General features: G+C 34.7%; 1 protein-coding gene across 2 annotated transcripts in view; it reads left to right on the forward strand.

The window, feature by feature from the left end:
* Positions 1 to 12,824, forward strand: part of LYST (lysosomal trafficking regulator) — a 160,712-nt gene that overhangs the window by 88,082 nt on the left and 59,806 nt on the right. For both annotated transcript variants that reach the window (XM_007452943.1, XM_007452944.1), the window contains exons 31-35: positions 8,619 to 8,795; positions 9,369 to 9,445; positions 9,587 to 9,775; positions 11,645 to 11,790; positions 11,881 to 11,977. In XM_007452943.1, coding sequence (XP_007453005.1) covers positions 8,619 to 8,795; positions 9,369 to 9,445; positions 9,587 to 9,775; positions 11,645 to 11,790; positions 11,881 to 11,977 — 686 coding nt within the window. The remainder of the gene's footprint in view (positions 1 to 8,618; positions 8,796 to 9,368; positions 9,446 to 9,586; positions 9,776 to 11,644; positions 11,791 to 11,880; positions 11,978 to 12,824) is intronic.

Consider the following 12,824-nt stretch of genomic DNA (forward strand, 5'->3'; position numbering starts at 1 on the left):
TTCCATTTTTAGGTATTTACCTAAGAGAAATTAAAACATATGTCCAGTAGACTAGTAGAAGAATATCCATGGCAGCCTTTTTACTAATAGCCAAAAACCGGAAATAACCCAAGTGTCTGTCAGTGGGAGAATGCGTTACTAAGTTGTGATATATTTATACAATAGACTACTGTACAAGCAATAAAAAGGAACAGGCTACTGATAACACCCACCAATATGGTTGAAGCTCAAAATCATTGTGTCGGTGAAAGGGACAGCCAAGCACAAAAGATTAGACATTCTATGATTCTATTCATATGAAGACCAAGAACAGGCAAAATTAAGATATGGTCATAGAATTCAAGCAGTAGTTGTCTCTGTAAGGAGAGGGGCAGTGAGAAGGGGAGTTGATTGGAAAGGGGCATAAGGAAACTGCCTGGGGTGATAAAAATGTGCTGTATCTTAGTTTGGGTAGTGGTTACATGGGCGTATGCAGTTGTCAGAACTCATAGAAATGAACATTTAATGTCTATATGCTTTATTGAATGCAAATTATACCCCTATAAATAAAGTATTAGATGATATTTAAGAAAGGACAGGTATCCCTTTTATATCCCTGGGAAACTCAGATTTATCATACTAAGAAGCAAAAGGTTAGCAATTTGAAGTGATACTTTTAGGTGCTCTTTCCAGTATTGAGACTCGCTCAGGTGCACTAAGGGCATTGTCTTCCCTTCCCAAGGCAGAAGCGTACCTAGCCCATAGTTTCTTTCTATGGAGAATCTAAAGAGATGTTCTTTCGTTGCTTTATACTTAGCAAAGCTGCCGTCGCTCTGAATCCAGCCCTGATGTTCCCAGTCCTCTCCTATCAGCTTCCCATCTCTACTGCTCCATTTCTGTTGGTGGTATCCTTACTGCTTTCGGCTTGAAACATTGGAACTACAGTTGACTTTCTTCTCTCTTGAATCCATTTTATTACCAAGGCCAGTTATTTGTCTAGTCCTGCCTTTCTCTATAGTCTGCCCACCCATCCTAGTTTACACTTTCACCTCTTATGCTTGAATCACTAGAATAACCTCCTCTCCACCTCAAGACCAAAAAACTCTATCTGATAATTTTTTTAAGGTTTATTATGGCAACATTCAAGCGTACCTAAAAGTTGGGAGAAATCAGAAATAGAACCCCACGTGACATTACGCAGCTTTAATTTTTCTTTGTAGTATTTTGAAATAAATGTCAGCTATCAAATCATTTTACCTGTAAATACTTCAGTATGTATCTCAGACTGATAGGACTTTGTTTTAACTTATCACTCTCTGTGATTGTAACAATAATTCCTTATCATCATCTAATACCCAGTGTTTAAATTTTCCCAATTTTCTTATATTTTTTTAAATAGTTCTCTTGATTCTGGACCCAAACAAGGCCCTTACACTGCGTTTGTTTGATGTGTGCTACATCTTTTTAATCCTGGCAATTATCCTCCCCAACCTTTTTTTTTTTTTTTTTTTAATGTCGTGTATTTGTTGGTGACACTGGGTAATTTGTTCTGTAGAATTTCCCACATTCTGGATTTGGCTGATTGCAACCTTGTGTCTCTAGATCTAGAGGCTTGACTAGATTCCAGTTCTTGATTTCATATTTGCCTTTGTGCTTGGTTTTTTAAAAGAATAGTAGGAGTGCTTTGCGTTTTCCATTACATCATGGCAGGAGACAGAGAATGTCTGGTTGCTCTGCGCTTTGAGATGGTAACAGCCTGATTCATCCGTTATGAAGTTCATTCTCAATCTTATTTATTTATTCATTTATTCATTCATTCATTTATTTATTGGCTGTGTTGGGTCTTCGTTTCTGTACGAGGGCTTTCTCTAGTTGCGGCAAGCGGGGGCCACTCTTCATCGCGGCGCGCGGGCCTTTCACTGTCGCAGCCTCTCTTGTTGCGGGGCACAGGCTCCAGACGCGCAGGCTCAGTAGTTGTGGCTCACGGGCCTAGTTGCTCCGCGGCATGTGGGATCTTACCAGACCAGGACTCGAACCTGTGTCCCCTGCATTGGCAGGCAGATTCTCAACCACTGCGCCACCAGGAAAGCCCCATCCTCAGTCTTTAACCTAATAGTTTTAGCAGCCACACAGCTGCCAGGATCCATTTTTTGATTAGGAGCTGCAAAATAGTGATTTCTCTACATTTATCATCCCACCAGCATCTATTAGCTCTGATTCTTCTATTGGGAAGAATATTCCCTCATCAGCTCTTTGGCTACCCTGAAATATAGTGTAGGAAAGGCAAGGTAAATGCTTGCTTCTTTCCTCTGTTTGTTTTTAGAATAATAAGTTGGTGCCTGGCAACCTTTAATTTTTGTATTTGTTTTTATTTTTGAGGTCTTGTCATGAACTCAGGTACTTTTTTATACATTTAATAAGTAGTTTCACACCTTTGCAGTTATTTTTCTGTTTGATGTTCAGATTAACACCTCTGTAGATTCAAGTTTGTTTTATCCTTTTAACATGGCCTTTTAAATTTTTTAAAAAATTAATATGATTAACTTCCTTCCATTCTGGAGCAGAAGAATGTCCCAGGCTCATCTTGTACATTTCCTTCCCTGAGCCTGGAACCAAACTCTTCCCCCAAGAAGCCCCTATTTCCTTTTAATGAGATAATAGTATTTAGAAACTATAAAGCTAGGGACTAGGTATGTTTATTTCTCTTGGGTTGTCATTTCTTCTCAGCCTTTTTAGTGAACAAAGCTAAGAATTGTGTATTTTTTTAGGAAGCAAAATGAATCATGAATTCATGATTTTCTTGGATTTTATGTTTATATTTCTTTTTATTAATGTTGATAAGCTTAATTCCTGATGACATTACCATAATTACTTATTTGTTTTATCTATCTATAAAACATTTTCAAAATAAGATGACAACATTATCACTTATAACAAACCTACTGAATGCAGTTTAAGATTTCTTGGTGGTTCTTCTGTCCTTAGGATACCGTTATGGGAGTACCACGAAAATAGTGTATCGTAAAAGCATTTAAAATAATTTTCTCTATTTGGTTATGCCACCAACTTGGCATCAAGTAACTAGTTAGGTTCTTTCTTTTTTCCTTCAATTTGCTTTCTGTTTTTAGAGATTCCACTGAATATTTATTTGTTTAATTTTGTTTTTAATTACATAAAATGTCTGCCTGGTTCCAAAATCAAAATTGTGAAACATAGCACATTCAAAGAGGTTCTAGCTTTTACCTCTATACCCTTCCCTCGTTCTTTCCCTTTCCCTGTAGGTAACCATCCTTACTTGGCTTTTTATTTCTTTTGGACGTATAAGCAAATCTGTGACACACACACACACACACACACACACACACATGTATATATTATCTCCCTCACTTCTTAATACAAAGAAAGATAGTGAACCATACACATCCTTCTCACTCTACCGTCTTCAACTAACAGTGTATCCTAGCGATCGTTCTGCAGCAGTATGGAGAGCTCTTCTCATGCCTTTTTACAGCTTCCTACAAGCTGTGTTCCGTTTGTAATCTGCCTGATTTTTTTTTTTTTTTTAATTCTGCGTGGTTTTTAAAGCCCCAAGCTTCTCTTCCACTGTTACAACTTGAGTCTGGTTAATTCTCTACTCTGTGACTCCTCCTTTTTTCAACATAGTCCCATCTTTTCTCTTATAACCTCTTCACATCCCTGTAGTCCTACTGACAAGCTGCTTTATTCATGGTGTCCACTCAGCACACCACTCCGTCTCTCCTCCCCTTTGTCAGTCTATATGCCCGTTCTGTCCATTTAGGCACATACTCAACATCACGTGGTACCACCTTCAAAGCCTTCCTTCCTTTCTTTAGTCCACTCAGAACTCTTCCTTCTTGAAACTTCATTGAAACTTTTATTTTTACACATTTTAACATTTTATTATTTTCTTAGGATTTGTGTTTAATAGATTCGATTCCTTAAATCAGTTTTCTGAGAGCTGAAAACAAGACTCTGTGTGTGTGTGTCTCCAGTAACACCTTTTCTAGTCCCAGGAACTGCAGCCAATAAATGATTGATCAGAGGATGTTAAAATGAGATATTAGAAACAACTTCAGTGTCTAGAAAAATCATGTGTTTCTTTGGATATTCAGAATGAATAAAAACATTTCTGCTAGTTTTTCAAGATGATTTTTAAATGTCACTGAATACTAAACTGAAATATTTTTAGAGTTCTATCAAGAACATTGCTTTTAAGACACACATATGAAAGTATTCTAGTCATTTACCATTTCTCTTTATTTGCCAACTCTTCAGGCCTTTTACTTGCAGAGCATCTGTTCATTTTTCTCTTTTGGTCAGGTAGCAGCTGTCTCCTGACTAATTTAAAATGTTGCATTAGAATGAGCTTTGCTATTTTCATCATTGCATATGTTCATCTTATGCTTTTGCGAAATGACATGATGGGATTCAGCGTGTTAATTTAAATATCACCCAAAATGTAATAGTTTCCAAATCCATTTGTTGACTGTTCACAGTTTAAAATATCATAAAGCCAAATGCAGTGATATTTGTATCAATGTAAATTTTTTAAAAAGTAAAATTATGCATGTTTCACTTGTTGGCAAAATTAGTGTCTAAATATACATAGTGTACACATAACCATCAAATGTAATATCTGTGGCATGAAAGGGCCACTTAAAAAATCATGAATCAAAGTTTGGTTTAGGTTTACACTTGGAAGGACCATTGTCATTACCTTAAGTAACACTCTAATTTTCTTTATAGGGTCTGTTCATAGAAGATTGGCCTAAACCAAATCCTCAGTCTTTAACCTAATAGTTTTAGCAGCCACACAGCTGCCAGGATCCATTTTTTGATTAGGAGCTGCAAAATAGTGATTTCTCTACATTTATCATCCCACCAGCATCTATTAGCTCTGATTCTTCTATTGGGAAGAATATTCCCTCATCAGCTCTTTGGCTACCCTGAAATATAGTGTAGGAAAGGCAAGGTAAATGCTTGCTTCTTTCCTCTGTTTGTTTTTAGAATAATAAGTTGGTGCCTGGCAACCTTTAATTTTTGTATTTGTTTTTATTTTTGAGGTCTTGTCATGAACTCAGGTACTTTTTTATACATTTAATAAGTAGTTTCACACCTTTGCAGTTATTTTTCTGTTTGATGTTCAGATTAACACCTCTGTAGATTCAAGTTTGTTTTATCCTTTTAACATGGCCTTTTAAATTTTTTAAAAAATTAATATGATTAACTTCCTTCCATTCTGGAGCAGAAGAATGTCCCAGGCTCATCTTGTACATTTCCTTCCCTGAGCCTGGAACCAAACTCTTCCCCCAAGAAGCCCCTATTTCCTTTTAATGAGATAATAGTATTTAGAAACTATAAAGCTAGGGACTAGGTATGTTTATTTCTCTTGGGTTGTCATTTCTTCTCAGCCTTTTTAGTGAACAAAGCTAAGAATTGTGTATTTTTTTAGGAAGCAAAATGAATCATGAATTCATGATTTTCTTGGATTTTATGTTTATATTTCTTTTTATTAATGTTGATAAGCTTAATTCCTGATGACATTACCATAATTACTTATTTGTTTTATCTATCTATAAAACATTTTCAAAATAAGATGACAACATTATCACTTATAACAAACCTACTGAATGCAGTTTAAGATTTCTTGGTGGTTCTTCTGTCCTTAGGATACCGTTATGGGAGTACCACGAAAATAGTGTATCGTAAAAGCATTTAAAATAATTTTCTCTATTTGGTTATGCCACCAACTTGGCATCAAGTAACTAGTTAGGTTCTTTCTTTTTTCCTTCAATTTGCTTTCTGTTTTTAGAGATTCCACTGAATATTTATTTGTTTAATTTTGTTTTTAATTACATAAAATGTCTGCCTGGTTCCAAAATCAAAATTGTGAAACATAGCACATTCAAAGAGGTTCTAGCTTTTACCTCTATACCCTTCCCTCGTTCTTTCCCTTTCCCTGTAGGTAACCATCCTTACTTGGCTTTTTATTTCTTTTGGACGTATAAGCAAATCTGTGACACACACACACACACACACACACACACACATGTATATATTATCTCCCTCACTTCTTAATACAAAGAAAGATAGTGAACCATACACATCCTTCTCACTCTACCGTCTTCAACTAACAGTGTATCCTAGCGATCGTTCTGCAGCAGTATGGAGAGCTCTTCTCATGCCTTTTTACAGCTTCCTACAAGCTGTGTTCCGTTTGTAATCTGCCTGATTTTTTTTTTTTTTTTAATTCTGCGTGGTTTTTAAAGCCCCAAGCTTCTCTTCCACTGTTACAACTTGAGTCTGGTTAATTCTCTACTCTGTGACTCCTCCTTTTTTCAACATAGTCCCATCTTTTCTCTTATAACCTCTTCACATCCCTGTAGTCCTACTGACAAGCTGCTTTATTCATGGTGTCCACTCAGCACACCACTCCGTCTCTCCTCCCCTTTGTCAGTCTATATGCCCGTTCTGTCCATTTAGGCACATACTCAACATCACGTGGTACCACCTTCAAAGCCTTCCTTCCTTTCTTTAGTCCACTCAGAACTCTTCCTTCTTGAAACTTCATTGAAACTTTTATTTTTACACATTTTAACATTTTATTATTTTCTTAGGATTTGTGTTTAATAGATTCGATTCCTTAAATCAGTTTTCTGAGAGCTGAAAACAAGACTCTGTGTGTGTGTGTCTCCAGTAACACCTTTTCTAGTCCCAGGAACTGCAGCCAATAAATGATTGATCAGAGGATGTTAAAATGAGATATTAGAAACAACTTCAGTGTCTAGAAAAATCATGTGTTTCTTTGGATATTCAGAATGAATAAAAACATTTCTGCTAGTTTTTCAAGATGATTTTTAAATGTCACTGAATACTAAACTGAAATATTTTTAGAGTTCTATCAAGAACATTGCTTTTAAGACACACATATGAAAGTATTCTAGTCATTTACCATTTCTCTTTATTTGCCAACTCTTCAGGCCTTTTACTTGCAGAGCATCTGTTCATTTTTCTCTTTTGGTCAGGTAGCAGCTGTCTCCTGACTAATTTAAAATGTTGCATTAGAATGAGCTTTGCTATTTTCATCATTGCATATGTTCATCTTATGCTTTTGCGAAATGACATGATGGGATTCAGCGTGTTAATTTAAATATCACCCAAAATGTAATAGTTTCCAAATCCATTTGTTGACTGTTCACAGTTTAAAATATCATAAAGCCAAATGCAGTGATATTTGTATCAATGTAAATTTTTTAAAAAGTAAAATTATGCATGTTTCACTTGTTGGCAAAATTAGTGTCTAAATATACATAGTGTACACATAACCATCAAATGTAATATCTGTGGCATGAAAGGGCCACTTAAAAAATCATGAATCAAAGTTTGGTTTAGGTTTACACTTGGAAGGACCATTGTCATTACCTTAAGTAACACTCTAATTTTCTTTATAGGGTCTGTTCATAGAAGATTGGCCTAAACCAACCCTTCTCTGGACATGCACAGAACTGAGTGATGATGTATTATTGGTTTAGAGTTTTTCACCTTTTGTTCTCCCTAGGGAATAGTGAATGCTTACAAACAGATCCAAAGATACATTTTTGTTCTGGAATTTTCTCCAATGTTTATTCTCCCAGGCAGAAATTAAAGGAGAAAGAATAATCATGCATAATCCTCTTACTTTAAGGTTTAAAGGAAAGTTTTCCTTCCAGTTCAGTTCTATGAGAAGAACTAAGAATTATTTTTCTTTATCCCAGGCTTATTTTCTGTATTCCTTTAGCAAATCCTCTCCAAAATTCTTTCCCCAAAAGGTTGTGTCCTTGCTTTTTTCCTTCTTTCCTTCTTTTCCTTCCTTCTTTGCTTTCCTTCCTCTTTTCTTCCTCCCTCCCTCCCTCTCCTTCCTTCCTTCCTTCTTTCCTTCTTTTCTTCCTTTCTTTTCCTCTCTTTTTTTTTTTTACCTTTTACAATGAAAAATTTCAAACATACTAAGAAAAATGGAGACTAGTGAATACTGTATGAATACCATATGACCATCACATAGATCTAACAATTGTTAATAATTTTTATCATATTAATATCATTTCTTTTTCTGAAGTATTTTAAAGTAAATTGTAGTAATAGTGACATTTTTCAAAAGACATTTTTTTTTCCCCCCGATACGCGGGCCTCTCACTGTTGTGGCCTCTCCCGTTGCGGAGCAACAGGCTCCGGACGCGCAGACTCAGCGGCCATGGCTCACGGGCGCAGCCACTCCGCGGCATGTGGGATCTTCCCGGACCGGGGCACGAACCCGTGTCCCCCGCATCGGCAGGCGGACTCTCAACCACTGCGCCACTAGGGAAGCCCTCAAAAGACATTTTTTATGTAACCATAACAACATTATTATACCTAACAAAATTAGCATGTACCCTAACGTCATCATATACCCAACACATAATCATTTGACAGTTTTTTCAGTTGTTTCCAAAATGTCTTTTTTAGCTGATTTATTTAAACCAGATCCAACCAAATAAATCTAGCAATGTAATTTAATTTACTGTTAAATAATTTAAATGTAAGAAATAAAAATTCTTTATGACTTAAAAATTTTTTTAATTAAAAAAAATTCTTTTTTTTTAAAGCATGGAGCCAAGTTAGTTTTGTATTTGTCAGAGTTGATACATAATCATGAAGATGAATTGACTGAAGAAGAACTAGACACAGCAGAGCTGCTTATGAATGCTTTAAAGTTATGTGGTCATAAGTGCATCCCCCCCAGTGCATCGACAAAATCAGACCTTATTAAAATGATTAAAGAGGTGAGTCAGTGAAAGCATAAGAAACAATTTTCTTAGGATATCCCATTGAATATAACTGAAGAATGAACGTTTTTCTTTTTGTTATAGAGTACCATTGATAATGAATTTTATTTATTTATTTATCTTTTACTTTATATTGCTTTTTTACTATGAGAGAACAAATACTCCTGTTTTAAGGAGCATTTTATTCTCTGTGGTCTTGCTTATCCATTATCACTAGCTTTCAGGGAAGGAAAGATTTTAATAGTGGCAAGCAAGTTGAATCATCAGCCTTAAGTTCTGGGTTCTTTAATGAAAAGGCAAAATAAGGAAGCAAGCAACTATGCACACCCATCGGGTTTGGCAACCCTAGTTAACCATTCCACCCTAATTTCTGTGACCTAAATTGTGTGGAAACAAAGGGGACTTATAGCATTATTTAAGTGGTTAATGTATTTTAATATTTTGGTCTCGTGGGGACAATATTTTTTTCCTTTGTTAACTTTGTTTTAAATTTAGTTTGTTGAGCTCTGTGCCAGTGTTAAGTGGTAAATAATAAGTTTTGTATAATATATTATTATCCAAATCTTTTAGGAACAAAAGAAATATGAAACTGAAGAACATGTGAATAAAGCCACCTGGCAGAAAACAGTTAATAATAATCAGCAAAGGTAGGATTTTAGGTGTTCTAAAAGCTGTCTCTTTTAGGAACCCGTTAGGTTTCACATATACTTTTAGTTTTAACGTATCATGTTTTGATATACATTTAATGTTCCACATATGCTTAACTTATGGGCATCTTGTTTGTTTAGTCTCTTTCAGCGTCTTGATTCAAAGTCAAAGGATATATCTAAAATAGCTGCGGATATCACCCAGGCAGTGTCTCTTTCCCAAGGAATTGAGAGAAAAAAGGTGATCCAGCACATCAGAGGAATGTATAAAGTGGATCTGAGTGCCAGCAGACACTGGCAGGAGCTTATTCAACAACTGACGCATGATAGGTAGGCATGAATTTTTATATATTGATGTTATTTTCACTTCAGAGTGAAGATTCCTAACATTATCGCATTAGTTTAAATATTTTTTGTTTACTCATTTGTGATTTATTTCTTCTTGAAGAATAATCCTATGAGAATATATATTTTTTAATTTTTAGGGAGAGAAAACATAATGAGAGGGACAGGCATTAGCTCTTCCAGAGAGAAAAATCTGTATATTGGCTTTCATTTTAAAATATGATCTTTGCAAAAGAATAGAGAAATCACTGAAATAGGATAGTTGGAAATAGACATTTGCTAGTTAAGATTTTATAATAACAGTTAAAAAGATGCATCACAGATAAGGAAAAGAGGGAAATTAAAGTATTATTCTCTGAATTTGATTAAGATAACTGATTAGTAGTATGACTTCGAGGCACTAAACATTATACACTAATCATTATGCACTAAAGCAAATTCCAGGTGAACAAATGAACGAAACTTAAAAAGTTTACAAAGTAGAATAAAATAGGATATTTATCAATGGTGATGGACAGATAACTTTCTTAAGATCAAACACAATTGAAGAAACTACAAAGAAGGAATTAATGGCTTTGACCTTTCATATTTTCCAGTGTATTTCACAAGCATAACCACAACAAAACATCAAAGTTTATTTTCAGCAAGTATTTCACAGTTAACATTTTTATGGTTTTAAAAATGCATAAAGATTTGAAAATAAAGTATCAAGATCCCAAAAGTTTGAATAAGCAAAAGACATGAATATACCCTTCACATAAGACGAATAGAATTAATAAACAGATGGGAAAATATTGACTATTGCTAGAAGCTGATTTAAAACCTTTAGATACCGTATTTTACCTTTTATGTTACACAAAAAAATTATTTTTAGGTGCTAATCTCCACAGCAGGAAGAAATGTATCTTAGTCCTTGGTCAGAGGTTTGGTTGCGTTGTACACTTTGACATGTGTCAGGAACCCTATAAACATTTTATTTCTAGTTCCAGTTACCCTGTTTTAGTGATTCTGTCCTAAGGAAAATATTCAAAATATGGAAAAGCAATAAGCGTAAAGGTTTTCATCTCTGCATTATTTATGTTAGTGAATGAATCGGAAACAACTTAAATATATAATAATAGTAATAGAGTTAAATATATTATTATGCATCCACTCAATATAATGTTAGCCATTTAAAATGGTAATAATAAAGACTATACTGTGTTCAGTGGAAGAAGGCAGGATATAGAAATGTGTATACATAATAATTTTAACTGCAATTTTAAAAACTGAAAGAAAGTAATCACTACCAGTATTTTGGTATGTTTGGGGTAGTGGGATTAAGGGTAATTTTTTTTTCTCTTATCTATTTCTAAAAATGTATTTAATATGGTTCTACTATTTCCTTTCATTTAAAATATTAATTTACTTTAAAACATTTTAAGAAATGTGATTACTACAAAAGTGAACTCATTTTATTTGTTTTATTAGATAATAGGCAAAATGGGAAATGAAGAAAATTAATTTGGAAAATTGATTTTTTTCTTTAGTTAACCATACTAAGTCTAATATATTGCTAAAGCATACATAGTAGTCATGCTATATCTTTTAAAAAATTTAATAGATACAAGAAATTGGTAGCAGAGCTTGCCTTGAGGCAGGGTCACTGGGACTCCGGAGCAGAGGATACTTTTTTATTTTAATGTTATTCTTTTGTACAATGTGTATGCATATCCTAGTCTAACTATGTAACTGGTTGGGATTTTTCAATTGAATAGATACATTTTGATTTATTTATTCAATTTCTATAATGATTTTTTTTTTAACTACAAATACTTCAGGTTACCACTTAAAATCTTTTCTTTTCACTTGCAGAGCAGTCTGGTATGACCCCATCTACTATCCAACTTCATGGCAGTTGGATCCAACAGAAGGGCCAAATCGAGAGAGAAGGCGCTTACAGAGATGTTACTTAACTATTCCAAATAAGTATCTCCTTAGGGATAGACAAAAATCAGAAGGTGATACTGGCTTCTTGACTCAACATGTAAATATAGCAGATTAACTATGGGCATTACACAAAGATAATAATGTCCTTTTTTCCTCAGCAGATGTGGTCAAACCACCACTCTCTTACCTATTTGAAGACAAAACTCATTCTTCTTTCTCTTCTACTGTAAAGGACAAAGCTGCAAGTGAGTCTATAAGGTAAATTTGAATCCATAAGACATTTTCTCCTTTGTTGAAGGTGTTAAAGACTTTAATAGCCTATTGTTGCGCTTATGTAATAGTTATTTTAGATAATGCCGTGGTTTGGGGAAAGATCCCAAACGTGGCTCAAAGAGAAGACAAAGCTGAATGGCCAGAATCCAGAAAGAACAGACATTTTTGTTAGGGAGGATTCATTGGACTTCAGTCATCATGCTCTGGCCCTTGGTTGCGTACATATATTTTTGTAGTTGATTTTTCCAACAGCTCTGTGAAGTAGATAGCGCTGCTGGTGGCATCTCAAGAGGCAATCTAGTGTATTGATTAAAGGTTCAGATCGTAGTTCCTCCTCTTACTAGCCATCTGATCTTAGCCTCTCTCTGTCTCAGTTTCCTCATCTGTTACATGAGGAAAATAAGTCATAGCACTATTCAGTGTGTCAGTATGGTAACTATTGATAGTATTATCATTATTGTTGTGGTCGAGGTTGTTATGATGCCCATCATATAGATAAAAAACTGCGAGACTCAAAAAAGATAAGTGACTTGACTAAAGAATAGAGGAACTTTTCTGACTCTGAATCCCCCCTTTTTCCTAGAATGCTAAGCTTCTTTTCTGTGTTTGAAGTAGAAGAAGAGCCATGAACCAATATTTGCTTATTTACTGGAAAATATAGAGTATTGAAATCTCTTTTAAATAATGGAATCCCTGTATTCTGCATAAGAGTGTTGGGATTATTCACCTTTTCTAAAAGTTTCTGCTATTTTCTCCTCTATTATAATGTCAGTAAATGAGATCTTTTCATGTGGATTTTAACAAGATGTTGTATACTTTTGAAACTCTAGTC

This window comes from Lipotes vexillifer, unplaced genomic scaffold, assembly GCF_000442215.2.
Source record: "Lipotes vexillifer unplaced genomic scaffold, Lipotes_vexillifer_v1.1 scaffold1088, whole genome shotgun sequence".
NCBI lineage: Eukaryota > Metazoa > Chordata > Mammalia > Artiodactyla > Lipotidae > Lipotes > Lipotes vexillifer.